Genomic DNA, 14707 nt, shown 5'->3' with positions numbered 1-14707 from the left:
TTAGACAGGAAGTTGAATGATCATACCAGCTAATGATATTTATAATCATTAAAATCTCAAGTTCAGTCTGAAGACAGAAAAGCAAAGGGTTGTGGGCTGACCTTGGGCTGCAACTGTATTTGTGGGTTAGAATGAAATCACTATAGAAAAGTGAAAAAAGGAAATGGTAGAATGAGTTAGGTGTCACATGGTGGCCTTTGAAAAAAAAAAGTTCATAGACTCATGATTCTTGGCTTCAATAAAAAGGCTACATTCAAACAACAGGGAAAGTCAGGCCAAAACTTTGTTTTCAGGTTTTTTAATGACAAAATATTCCTAAATCAATGTTTTATAAATATAAAAAAATTAAATACATTTCATCTGAATTCACAAAGACAAACCCTGCTGTAAATACTAAGTACAAATTATTCTGTGCTGGACATGGCAAATCTGATTTAGTACAAACTCAGTTTTTAAAAGGAACCTCTTTCCAAATAGTGTTCTTACATAACATTTAATTTTCTTCCTGTTATTTCAATGACACACCTCGTTTTTGCTTTTCTAAGCACTGTTCCCTACATTTTTAAAGCATATTTTATTTCAGAGTGCAACTAGCTTGTGGCCTATTAAGCTACTAGGAAGAGCATAGTTTATGCCACTGTATGCCTTCTTAGACCATTTATCATTTCTCTACACTTGATTGCTCACTGGCTATTCAAAATTGGAATGTGATACAGCAGTTATAGTTCTGTCTGAACGTGTACCAACCTGAAACTCAAATGGCTGAACAATTTCTTAGTTTTGTTACCAATTTTAAATATTGCTAAAGTATTCTCAACAGGAGGAAGGTTAATGAGCAAGATTAAAATGGCAGCAGCAGATCCAATTGCGTTTTCTTTTTCATAAGCCTAAAAGCATTGTGGTGTGTTTCAGAGCTGCTTCCTCTACAAATTCTGCATCCACATTGTCATGTCCTTCAAAAGGATACAGGGCTGGAAAAACATGGGGAGGGGGCAGGGAAAAAGAGTTACTATGGGGCCATGAAACATTTATAACTTTGTGCTCACAGCTCATTAAAATCATAATTATATTTTAGTAAAATGATTTTTTTGAGAATGTGTTTTTAAATTTTATTAAACTTCAGCACCAAGAACATTTGCATCAACCAAATGGGCTTTAAACAAACCTCTTGACTCTTTTAAAACTTCAGAGGTGATTATTTGGTAATTTACTCTAGGTAGTAAATTGTGTACTGCTAATGTAAACCAACTGCTATAAGGGCCTACTTGTATGTAAAAGGATTTTGGAAAGAAAACAGTTCACAGAAGTGAATAGGGAAGGACTGATGTGTCAAGGGAAAAGTGGAAAGACCCTGAGAACAGGGAGTAAATTACCTTGATTGGAGGACTCTATATCTGTCAGAATTTCAATGAAGTAGTTCAGAGGCAGAAATTCTACACTGACCGATGACTTGTCAATCATAGAATTCCGAGGCTAAAAGGGAAACCACTTCGGGTGTAAGTTGGTTCTCCACAATAAGCACAATTTTAAAATAAAGTGATAAGAACTATAATTGCTGTCCATATAGATATGTTGTCACGGGCAAACAGGATCCTAAAAACATTTAGTTGACTGTGCTTTCAGAGAAACTCACCTGTTTCTTATAGTTCTGAAGCAATCGCGTCACGTGGTTCCGTGAAATGATGTTAGAACTCATAGGATGATCCCAAAGTCTACAAATCTTCTGACCAATAAGCTATTATGCAAATTGAAAAACCGTAGAGAATATACAGCACACTATATTAAGTAAACATACCTTATATCTATTCATAATTATAAAAGCATTATTCCAAAGTAGCTGGTTAGCCTAAGACAGGCCCTTGATAAGGACCCTTGGAGAAATGCCATGTTCCTATGAAGTTTCAATGAGGGAGTAAATACTCTCTCAAATGCTACATTGAGGAAAGTGGTTTATACACTGATGTTGCCAAACCCTTTTACTGAAATGGAGTTTATCCGCTGCTCTTCAAAACCAGAGATGGGCATGCCAACTCTGATGTTTTGACAGGAAACTAAGGGGTGTACGCATGTTTATATCAACTTCTCTGCCATTGTCTTGCCTAGAAAATTTTAATTCCCTAAGAGTACTGGGGAAATAAACAGATTTGGAGACCAAACTAAATATTCAGCAATGTTCCCCAGAGAGATCTAGCTATGGAAAATATGCTTTGTTTTCTATTCTTGCCTTTGCTTCAGTAAGCCTGTGAGTGAGGGGGAAGGGCTACTACAGAGAAGGGCGATTAGGTCCAGAAAGACAACAGACAGCCGTTCGTGAGAGGACAGTGCCAGAGGTGCAAGTGTGCAAGGCGTGTACACAGCAGATGGAGCTGGCTTCAGGTCAGGAAGTTTGCAGAGTTAGAGGCTCGAAAGACCCTGCTGTGGAATTTCATATTTTCATAGTATCTCTGACTCTGAGTGTTGATATTCCCTTGTGTTTCTCATTCTTCCTTTCACCCGGGAATGTCTTCCTACCATGGTAGAAATGCAGTAAGGGGAAATACCGTTCTAGAACCTTCTGTCCTCACCTGTATTCAAATGTATCCAATTTAAATCTGTTTAAATGCAAAAGCACGTTTCCCCTCTCCCTCCCTCTCAGACTCAGATGTAAATATTAGTGTGGTTTCCTAAGAGGCGAAAATGGCTTAATGTTCTCACTGGACTGTGCCAAGGCAGTGCAGAGCCAGAGGAGCAAGTGCTTTGTAGGCCCAGTTGGGAAACAGCTGACAGAGGGCTGGGGACGGGTGGGATTTCTTGGAAGCATTGAAAAGTGAAACGATTCAATTGACTTTAACCCAAAGCAAGTAAATGCTCTTCTTGCAAGAAGAAATTGAAGGAGGGTCATGCCAAAACTTAGGGAGAAAATAAAATGTAACTCAGGATTACCGGAGGAAGCCGCAAAATGATACTGAATTTCAGTTTTTCATTTTTCTCCGTATTGTCCAGATCTACAAAAAAGTTAGAGATTGGCAAATGAAACAAATACCTGTTTTGATACTTCAGCAAGTTAATATTAATACTTGAGTGGTTCATCGTGATAAGACATATCCCAACTGTGTAGTCTGAAGCTAATCTAACAGCATTTTGGAAATTTTACTCTGACTCTCTGAATAAAAAGGGATTTTTCTGTAACAGGCTGCCAGGTGCAAAGCAATTTTATTGACTAACTTAAAACAGAAGGTACCTTGAGGAATGACAAATGCTTTCATATAAACAAAAATCATCTTAAAATACAATTGAGTGATTATACTACAGAATTTAAAGTTCAAATCCATATAAGCATTGCCCCCTTTCAATAATTTTCCTTGCATTTCTAGTCTAACTTTGAAACGACAGCGTTAATAGCTGAAAGTAAGCCATTTCGTGACATTTTCTTGAGAAACGAGCCTGCAGAGGCTCCTAGCCTCAAGTGCCCTCTTGCACAGAAAAGGAATCTAATAGTTGTATGTGGATTGTAAAGTCCCTTAGGACCTCTTGAAGGGCTAAGACACTTTAAATGGGCCCAAAAGATGATTACAGGGAATGGATTGTGCTCACAGGACCAGCTGTATAATTTGTGGGGCTCAGCACAAAATGAACATGAGCAAGCCCTTGTTCAAATATTACTAAGAATTTCAAGATGTAATGCAGCATTAAACTGAAAAGGGGACTCTTAGTGCAGCCAGGCTCTTTGTGACTGCACAGGTTGCACGCCCAAGAAGCTAGCCTTGGCGGTGCTCTGACTGGAACTAGCACTCTGGCAAACTCAGGGCCTCTTACCTTTCATGAGCCTTACGACAGCTGTTTCAGTGAGAAGCAACACTCCACTGTCAATGCAATGCAGCAGGTTATGCAAAGGGAGACAGTGGACCCCGAGGATGGTGTGCAGAGTATGAAAACCTAGGATGAGAGATCCGGAGGGTAAACGCAGTCAGCCAACAGCTCCAGCAGCCCCCAGGGAATGGATTAGATCATGTTAATAAAGCACTTAGTTCAGTGCTTGGTGCCTGGAACCAACTAAATTTCTTGAAAACAAGGTCCAAGTTTTCTTCTCTGTATTATTCATAACTAAATATCATGCTGGGTCTATACTAAGTTTCTGGTAACTATACATTCCCTGCTCCTTGGGTCCATTCCTATGCAAAAAGAGAGCAAGGCCTGCTCAATGGTTTCACAGTTTGATATGTTTGTGATTCTACAGTAAGGTAGCGAAAGAGTACAGAAGCACTTCAGACTTCATACGTCCAGACTAAAAGGTTGTTGGGATGAGGACCTTTTTGCTGAAGGGAAACAAATTTGGACCAGAAGAGAATAGTTTATATGGCTGATCTCTGGGTATGCCCCAGAGAAAGGCTTTTAGAGTCTACTTGGACTAAAGTATAGTAAAGAAAGAATTAAAACAATATGGCCAGATAGCAAATTTATAGGAATTCAGTGGAAAGGCAGGCATTCTCAAGCCTGTCTCATGGGTAGAGCTACCCACAAAAACCCAGATCTCTAAGTATGCTACTACTGACAAAGATAAGAACATCATGCATGGGAGAAGGTATCAGACCAGGAGAGAATCAAAACAGCTCTCTTGGAAGTGATGGCATTTGTGGGGAGCTTCAAAGGATAGATGCAATTCCTATGAGTGGAAATGAGCGGGGACAGTAGAAAAAGCCAGGTTTGTCATGAGCAGCCCTAGGCCAGAATCCTGCTCTATTACTCACCAGCTGCAGGCAACTAAGCCTTTCTGAGCCTCCATTTCTTCATCTCTAAAATGAAACCACCAGTACCTTTCCCACAGGCTGCTTTGAGAACTACAGCCAGGTCTATGAAGAGCCTAGCATGCAATATAACAATCACAACCCATACTGGGCATGTACCAAGGCTTTCAAACTGTGTACTGGCTCATCTGATCCTCATACAAAACTATGGGGTGGGAATTACTAGATTCCCACTTCATCAGTGGAAAAGCCAAAAGGCAAGATTCACAGGAGCTAGGAAACTTGCCCAGGATCCTATAAATAATAATGTGTAAGTTGAAATTGCATCAACTGTGTGAGTGTAGTGTAGGCTTTCAACCATAATATCACTGTTACTCAATAACTGGCAGCTGTGTTAATAGAACATGAACAGAGGGAAGATGAGAAAGCATAGGGCATATTCAGAAAATAGTAAATGGTCCAGGTGGGTTGGAATCATATTAGGAGAATGATTAAGAGGTAAGGTTGGAAAAGCTAATTTATTCAGCACATCCCTTCCACACACCTGGCAAGGGGCTAAAAGTACAAAAATAAGCAAAACAGGCACAATTGCTGCTCCCATACACCTTACAGTCTGGTGGGGGAGACAATTACAAAAAACAGACATTTTAAAAAATGTGACCAGTTCTATGCTTGTGAGTGCAGGTGACAGAGGTTGAATGCTGAATGACAGAGATGTATTAATTTGAGAGACTGAGGAGGCAATGAAAGTTTTTAAGAGGGACAGAAAGAAGATTTACCATTGGGATATTAATATGGCAACAGGAAAGAATGAGTTGGAGTAACAGTTTGCTACAGAAGTTATGAAGACCTATAGAGAAGCTATTGCCTGAACGTGGATCAGAGGTAATGGAGGCACTGAATCAGAGAGGCACGGTAACAGGCACAGGCTTCGCAACTGATTGAATGTGGGAATGACAGAAGAATCATAGCCTGCTCTTGGGAAGGTACCTGGCAAAAGGATGATGCCCAATGAGCAGGGCTTAGATTCAGAGAAATCATGGGATTTTCTCTCTCTAAACACATGAATCACAAGCCATGGGGCACAGTCCTAAGTCCTTGTAACATCAAGGGTCAGATGAAGTACAGGCTCTGCCCACAAGCATGTGTTAATGAGCTAACAGGATAAGTCCACTAGCTTCCTTGAGTCCAAAAAAACTCCACTATTTTACTAATTAACAACAAAGTTTTTCAAATGGATTTGGAAATTCTTCACAAAACTATTAGTAAAAAAAAAAAAAGTTACAAAATTATTTCTGAAGAAAAGTTTACACTACATTATTGATCCTATTGATTTTCTGGATTCAAATTTCCCTCTCCAGCCCTGTGTTCATATCCTAAAGATCCCTGATGACCCTTCATCCTCTATCCCCAGGGCACAGTCCCAAGTTCAGGGACCTGTTCTTGGCCTCTGTACATCAGCTCTGAGCAACAGAGCAAATTGGCTATAATTAGTCATCAGCTCCACCCAACTTTAGTCCTCATCTTCCAGGGCTCCTGGCCGCCTCTGGCCAGCAAGTGCAATACAGTTCCTTTTTTTAAAAGCAAATGCCCTAGCTCTAAACCCTGACTTCCTTCTTGTGGTCCCCATTATTCCCTTCTGAACTTTAACCAATTCATGTTACAAGTTTCTGACAATTGTTTAACTCAAATAGTCCTCATTAGTCCAGTAGGCCTGGAAAGCAAGCACTTACACATGTGCATGTAGAAACACCCTGAATTCATATAAGCATGCACGTGTACACACACACACATAATCCAGTGTCACTTCCCGCCCATCTATTTCCATGTCACATGATGGAAATAAACATTTAAGAGAAAAGGAGAGAGCATGGAATACTATGCAGCCATAAGAAAGGATGAGTTCATGTCCTTTGCAGGGACATGGGTGAAGCTGGAAACCATCATTCTCAGCAAACTATCTCAAGGACAGAAAACCAAACACCACATGTTCTCACTCATAGGTGGGAACTGAACAATGAGAACACTTGGACAAGGGGTGGGGGAACATCACACACTGGGGCCTGTTGTGGGATGGGGAGCTGGGGGAGGGATAGCATTAGGAGATATACCTAATGTAAATGACAAGTTAATAGGTGCAGCAAACCAACATGGCACATGTATACCTATGTTACAAACCTGCACATTGTGCACATGTACCCTAGAACTTTATAATTTAAAAAAAAGGAGAGAGAAACACCTTTTCCTTACCTGACCCAGACACAAGCCATATGTCTACTTATAATTCTCGACCGCTATGGATAACATTTTTCTATGTTTTCCCTTCTTATCCCTGTGAAGGAATGTGAGTTGGGTAGAAAGTGGATTTTTATCATCTCCAGGCATAACAATGTCCCCCATAAGTTTCATTTATTTTCAAAAGAAGCTTGAATATCTGTAATGAACCAACCTGAAACTGTCAATCCATTTCCCTACCAAATTTTTTGTGTTAACAACAAACAATTAAGAATTTAAGTCACAAAGGTAGTTTTCCTGAAATCCTTCACTCTTTCTAAGGTGTACCTCGTAACTCATATTCCATTGGGATAATTTTAAACCATCCATTCCCCTCATGAATGGTCACTTTCAACTCCTTTTGTACTGCCTCTACAGACAGACATTAAATAAGGTGGATGAAGAATGAAGGATTCCAAACCGTATCAGCTGTTTCATAAATTCAGAGAAGCACACGCTGTAGGGATTCTTTAGGCCCATAAATAGCCCATGTTTCAATATCAACTAATTCAACTGGAATATAAAATTCAAGCAGCAGCATGGATTTTGGAGCTAGACTGCCTGGATTTGAATATTGGCTCTGTCACTTAATAGCTATGTGACTTTAGGCAAATTACTTAACCTTTATGGCCTCAGTTTCACCATCTATAAAGTGGGAATAATATTAAGTGGAACCACATGAAAGTGCCATTTTTGTTGGCCAAAAAATGGTTGGACACTGACAATTTAATGTGGTCCAATTTAAGTTTCTACCAGTTACAAATTTTATGAAAATTAAGTGTACTAATTTGTGTGTACTTTCAACGGTACCTGGCACAAAATGGGTATCATATATATGTTGACCTAAAATGAAGGAATGAACAAATGATGAATGGATGAATATATATGAATGAAGTAACTAAAAATCAGCTGATATGCAGTTACAGCAATCATAAAGTTTAACACTCATTAGAACTTATATGCAATAATAAACCCATTCATATACAGGCAACTAATCTTCAAAAGCACCAAGAACACACAATGGGGAAAGGATTGTGTATCTCTGATAAGTGGCGTTGGAAAAACTGTCCACAGGCAAAGGAATGAAATGGGACCCTTATCTTTACCATAAACAAAAGTCAACTCAAAATGCATTAGAAAGTTAAATGTAAAATCTGAAACTGAAAAAACCCTAGAAGAAACATAGAGGGAAAGCTTCTCAACATTGGTCTTGGCAATGATTCCTTGAATATGACATCCAAAGCACAAACAATGAAAACAAAAATATGTAAGTGGGACTACACCGAACAAAAAAGCTTCTGCACAGCAAAGGAAACAATCCAAAGAGTAAAGGCAAAACCTACAGGATGACAAAAAGTGTTTGCAAACCATATATCTAATAAAGAGTTAGTATCTAGAACATATAAGGAATTCAAACCTCAATACCAAGAAAACAACCAGATTGAAAAATGGGCAAGGGACTTGAACAGACATTTCTCCAAAGATTACAGACAAATGGCCAACACTTATATGAAAATATGCTCGATATCACTAATCATCAGGGAAGTGTACATCAAAACCACAATGAGATATCACCTCACATCTCTCAGGTTGGCTACTCTAAAAAAACCACAATCTAAGTGTTGCCAAGAATGTGGAGAAATTGGAACCCTTATACACTGTTGGTGGGAATGTAAAGTGGTACAGCCACTGTGGCAAACAGTATGGAGGTTCCTCAAAAAATTCAAAAAAAGAATCAATATATGATCCAGTAATCTCATTTCTGGATAAACATTCATAAGAATTGAAATCAGGATCTTGAAGAGATATGCATATACTCCCATGTTTATCGTAACATATTCACAATAGCCAAGATAGAGAAACAACCTAAATGTCCATTGACAGATGAAGAAAGTGTAGAATGTACAGTGGAGGATTACTCAGCCTTAAAAAATGAAATCCTGTTCCATGTGACAACATGGATGAAACTTCAGGTCATTATGCTAAGTGAAACAAGCCAGTCACAGAAGGACAGATACTGCATGATTCCACTTACATGCAGTATCTAAAGTAGTCAAACTCATAGAAACTACAGAAGGTAGAACGGTGCTTGCCAGGAACTGGGGAGGAGGGGATAGGTAATTGCTGTTCACCAGGTATAAAGTTTCAGCTATGAAAGATGAGTAAGTTCTAGAGACCTGCTATCCAACATTGTACCTATATTTAACAATACTGTATTGTGCATTTAAAAATTTGTTAAGAGGGTAGGTCTCATGCTAAGTGTTCTTACACAAAAAAATGAACTGATATGTAATGAGCACAAGAGAGTTTGTAGCTAACAGGGGCTTATTTCTCATAATAGACACTGATGTCTATGTACATCTTCCCAACTAGACTCTTACTAATCTTTGTCACTGCTCTAATTTCTAGCACATTACCTGTCATGTCATAGTTACTCAACAAATGTCTGTTGACTAAATGAACAAATGATCAATTAAATGAATGACTGCATATACATCTCTCAAGGATGTTTTGTGGCCTGACTTGATCCTATTTAAAAATTCGAAGGGAATTTTTTAGCCTCCAAGAGCATAAGAATCAGTTCAATTCTTGGCACTAAGCCAGACCCACTTCCCAGTGTTACTCTTCAGACATCTCAATCAGATAAACTAGGCCTGGCGACATCAGAGACAGAGCTCCCTGAATTAGCTCCCCTGGTTCAAATTATCCTAGAAAGCTGCATGGGGTAAGCCTAGGTTCCCTAAAGTTAGTAATAAGCTACAGCATAGTTTAGTAGTCAGAGGAGCTCTGGTCAGCAGAGACCAACCTAAGGGCCCATCACTCACAGTGACACCAGACACACAATTTCTCATACACAAGTCTCATCATCAAACTTACAAAGTACCAAAGGCAAGGGCCCATATGAAGAAGAAATAAATTTATTATACCAAAGGACAAAAGAGCCAACACTTACCAGGAGGCAGAGGTAAAAACAAACTCTTTGTAGCTTCGAGAATCCTGGTCATGATGTGAAAAACTGCAAATTCAGCAGCACTGCCACGACTGTTGCTGGGTTAAAAAAAACAAAGCATGTTAGCCAAGGAGCTCATCTGTGACACCCCATTTGTCCTAAGCAGGGGCTTTGAGTACTACACAAGGGTTCATGCTAATCATGAAATGCTGTGCCTTGTAGAAAGCCCCATAAATATGACTGTGACCATCATCCTAATGCCTAGAATTTAATCAGAGTAGGCACATATGTTACACATTGTATTAAGTAAAATTCCCCTTCTTGGCAGTACTGGGCTTATTTGTCCCTCCCCTGTCACCAACCATGTGCCAGGGAAAGAGGATGGGTAAAGTAACAGGGGCATAACATTTTTTTAAATTTTAGCTTTTATTATATATTAAAGGGTACACATGCAGGGGGGCATAACTTTAAATGCTGAGTATAGAATTAAGCTAGATGGTGTTGGAGCTGGTGAGAACTGATTTGAACTAGTACATTTCAAAAGGGTTCTGCTAAAACAGAGTTCTTTCCACTCTTTGTACACCATGGTAAAAGTGAGAAATACTTGCGTACAAGTGGAGAATGCAGGAATGAAGATTATGTTTCCTCCAACTGGTTTCTAGGATGTGGCAAATGAGATCCAGCTGGAGGGTGAAGACAGTCCATTAACCATTGCTCCATTCCTTCCCTCAAGGGCTCCACAGCTAGGCCTCCATAACTCAGATAAGCATTTCAGGGCAGCTGGCATTCAGGCTGCGCCCAGACACAGAACTAGCCTTTCTGAGGTCAATTCTAATGCACTGAACCCAAAATGGAAAGACTGAAAATGTGCACCAGAATCTAACAGAGCATCCTCTGTCTGTGCGGGTGGTGCCCCAGCTCAGCCTCCCCAGCCCAGCTAACTGGCCCCACCACTCACACTTCCAGACCCTCATCCATCGGTGAAGGTAAAGTGCTACAGGGTTTGCTCTAGGCCTGTCACAATGCAAGAGTGAACAGTGGTCAGTCAGAAGAAAAGAGACACAGAATGGAGGTCATGATCATGAGCTGTGGAGTAAGACTGGTATCAAGTCCAGATTCTAACATTACTAGTTGTGGAACCCTATAGAGGTTACCCACCCTCTCCAGATTGCAGTGTCCTCATCTGTAAAATAAGGGGAAATATTTCATAGGGTTGTTGTAAGAATTGGTTAGCACACTGACTGGAACTAATCAACCAAAGTAGGTAGCCTTCTTTGTCTTAGAGCTCTATCCAGAAACCCATTCTAACTCTGCAATGAGTTTGCCAGCAGAAAAGCAGTCCCTATGGAGCTGTTATCGGCCATGAATCCACACATTGTGTGGGTTAAAAACAGGGGGCAAAGCAGAAGGATCTCCATAGACTCACAGGCAAACGCTATCCTCAGTGATACAGATCCTCAGTTTCTCCTTGGCTGAAATCAAGTAAGTTGTAACCAATATAATAAGGTTCTGCAGCAACTTTCTTGGATATGTTTTAGAAAGGATGCCCGCCACTCTCCTTAGAGGGGAGCAGAAGGCATGACTAGTGGCTGCTGGGCAGGGGCAGGGAGATGTGGCCTCAATCAGTGACTGCTGAATCAATGTCAGGGACCTTGAGTTTTCTGAGACTTCATATGTATCGTTTCTGGGCCTGTTGGTTCTACAGGCTGTTAACACAAACTGGTGTTAAAACTTATGTTATTAACTATGGAGAAAAATGACGATTGAATGGAAAACCTTCTTAGCACTTTGGGAGAAAAGATTTCAAGTCAACAGAAATAAAGGTGATAGGTGGATGTGTTAAATTACTGTGTGTTGTGAGTTTTTAAAAAAAGCAAGTTAATGTCAACATGGGGAGGATCAGTAACACATTCATAAAGTGAGTTCCTTGGTACAGTTCTATTGAGAGGAAGACTTAAGAAATATTCAAATCTCTGATTATAAATATCACTACATGAGAACACTAACTTCTCCAAATATATTAAAAACTATGAAACTCAAACCTTACTATAGAAATTCAGATATATTATGAAGAAACAACACTAACGACTGCAATAAAGGCAGAACACTTGAAAATTAAACATGAAATGATTAAATCAGGATTATGTCTAATAAATTTAATAAATCTTCCAGGGTTCAGTGGAAAAATATATGTTCACACACTGACTTATTTGCATACTGATCTTATACAAATTTGGAGAAATAATGGAGTGTTTTCTCTTTCTGTGCAAATATGTTTTTTTGAATTTGTCCAACATTATTTCTAGATTCTAAGCAAGATCAGGCCTCAACTCTGTATGCTTTTTGAAAGACTCAAGACAACCTTAAAATTCCATCTAGTCATATCACTACTATTCACACATAGAGTGGTGTTACCAATCTGGATCACAAAATTTCAGTAAGTGGCTACCAGGTAAGGAACTGCCAATCTCAGTCTCACATGGCAGTATTCATACAAGTGAGCTAGAATCTGGCCTAGTTAGGCCACTGGAACTAATTAAGATTTGAAGTTCAAGTTCTCTCATGTCTGCATAAACCTCCATGTAGAGAAGTCATTCCTTACTGTTTAATAAGGAGCTGGAAGTTGCCAAGACGAGATATCAACATTTGGCAAGCATACTAAATTCACTGTCCTATGCTTCCATGGGTGTATAATCAGTATTTGAAGGGAGGGCAAGAACCCACTTTCCAAACCAAATGCTCTTTTGTTTATGGTCCTTGTTTCCCTTTTCTCAATCTATAGCACCAAGTGCTGGTTTAAGAACGGGAGATCTCCAAAAATCTAATTTGAAAAACACATAAATGGGTTCACTGAACCACATTTTCAGAACTATATGGGGAGTGGGGTGAAGGGGGATATGAGGAGAATAAAAAGCAAGACCAACCAGTTTTGAAATGTAGTCCAGAACCATCTGTTCAATTTTCTTCTTTTCTACACCCTGTAGGTGTCTCAAAAAATGGTCTTTTAGCTCAGACACCATCTGAAAACAGGATATGCATTAGATAAGTCACAGCCTACCCACACATACCTGCAACTGGTTTGAATTAGATCCACTTATTAACATTCCTCATCAATATAAAAAATATTGGATCTGAAGGTCCCATCAACGGAAATACATAACTGTCAATATTTCTCTGGTGCGCATAAATAAGGGGTCCCCAACATTTGCCTCAAAATGAATTACTTATGATTCACCCAAAGCCCAGTGAGCGACTGTGAGTAAGGCTCTAACTCTGATGAGAATCCTCCAAAGAAGACGGTGAAAGTCACCAACTTAGAAGTCACAGGCTTTGGGATCTACCAAACGATGGAAGTCTACTGCTCCTAGAGTCCTGGGGGATTAACAGGAACAACTCTATACATAGAATGACTGAGCCAATGGGGGCAACAGCTTTGGGTGTTTTGGAAGGAGAGAGGCAGGAGTAAACGGGAAATAATCAAGTACTTCCCTCTCCACAGTGGCCACAGACACTCAACACAGCCCCTTGACATGCAAAGGTAATGAAATATTCATTCTGGTGCCTCCGAATAGGTTTGTTTCTAAACTCACTTTGTCTGATCATCCTTGGGCCTCCCCACTCCCCCAACCGTTAACATTCCCAGCCCTCCCCACCTTTTGCTTTTCTCCTCCTTCCTCCTCTGCCTTTTGCCTAGACAACACGCTCAGCAAGAGCAGGATGCCAGGGCCATGTTTGTGCCAATAAACAGCACAAGGGAGTTGTACAGCTTATATCACCCATGCACACATCTTCTATTTTAGCAGATTCACATTACAATACCCTGAGTAAAACCGAGTCGACAACCTTCCAGGCCAAGACATAGTGGTATATTATTTCAATTCAGTCTCATGCATGTGCCAATTAATTTGGCTTTAAATAAAAGATGTTTTCTGTGTAATACATGGTGCATACTTCTTTGTGCTTTTCAATTTTTCCATGAAGATAAAAATTAAAATCACCCATAATCCTAACACCCACATTAATAATTGAGGGTTATTTTTTTCTTTTCCCTGGTGTGCACACCCATTCTAATGTTGCATGTTTGTCGTATAAACATGGTTTGCCATACTTTTTTTTTTTTTTTTTTTTTTTTTTTGCTCTGTCACCCAGGCTGGAGTGCAGTGGTGCGATCTCAGCTCACTGCAATCTCCACCTCCCAGGTTCAAACGATTCTCATGCCTCAGGCCTCCCAGTAGCTGAGATTACAGGCGTGTGCTACCATGTCCAGCTAATTTTTGTATTTTTAGTAGAGACAGGATTTCACCATGTTGGCCAGGCTGGTCTCGAACTCCTGACCTCAGGTGATCCACCTGCCTCGGCCTCCCAAAGTGCTGGGATAATAGGCGTGAGCTACAGTGCCCAGCCATGTCTGCCATACTATTTTAATGGCTGCGCAATATTTAATTTTATAAAAGTACCATAATTATTTCCTTCTTGTATGTGTGAGATTTTTCTTTTACTATTGTTGCCATATCTAAACTAACCTCTCCTAATATATTAAAAACTATGAAACTCAAACCTTACTATAGAAATTCAAATATATTATGTAGAAACAACACTAATGACTGCAATAAAGGCAGAAAAGTTGAAAATTAAACCTAAACTAATAAATAGATTATCCCATTCTTAAGTCCATATGGTATTAAAAATATGTTATTAGGCTGTCCAGATGTCTCTTTAATCAGCTTTTTAAAGGTTTTGGATTTATTTACAAATTCTG

General features: G+C 39.6%; 1 protein-coding gene across 8 annotated transcripts in view; it reads right to left on the bottom strand.

Annotated features, from left to right (window-relative positions):
- Positions 1-284: 284 nt before the first annotated feature.
- The window catches only part of GSAP (gamma-secretase activating protein), a 106342-nt gene continuing 91919 nt past the window's right edge, over positions 285-14707 (bottom strand). For 5 of the 8 annotated variants that reach the window (XM_025378739.1, XM_025378738.1, XM_025378741.1 and 2 more), the window contains 8 exons: positions 12873-12968; positions 10561-10631; positions 9952-10046; positions 3796-3915; positions 2923-2984; positions 1634-1735; positions 1374-1473; positions 285-971 (listed from right to left, as the gene is read on the bottom strand). In XM_025378739.1, the coding sequence (XP_025234524.1) occupies positions 880-971; positions 1374-1473; positions 1634-1735; positions 2923-2984; positions 3796-3915; positions 9952-10046; positions 10561-10631; positions 12873-12968 (738 nt within the window). In that variant the 3' untranslated portion in view covers positions 285-879. Of the gene's footprint in view, positions 972-1373; positions 1474-1633; positions 1736-2922; positions 2985-3795; positions 3916-6974; positions 7159-9951; positions 10047-10560; positions 10632-12872; positions 12969-14707 lie in introns of all 8 variants that reach the window. The other 3 variants (XR_003118512.1, XM_025378743.1, XM_025378745.1) reach the window with 3 other exon arrangements.

The sequence above is a fragment of the Theropithecus gelada genome, chromosome 3 (assembly GCF_003255815.1).
Source record: "Theropithecus gelada isolate Dixy chromosome 3, Tgel_1.0, whole genome shotgun sequence".
NCBI classification, from domain to species: Eukaryota; Metazoa; Chordata; class Mammalia; order Primates; family Cercopithecidae; genus Theropithecus; species Theropithecus gelada.
The sequence above is the reverse complement of the archived record's forward strand: the minus strand, read 5'-3'. Positions and strand labels throughout refer to the sequence as shown.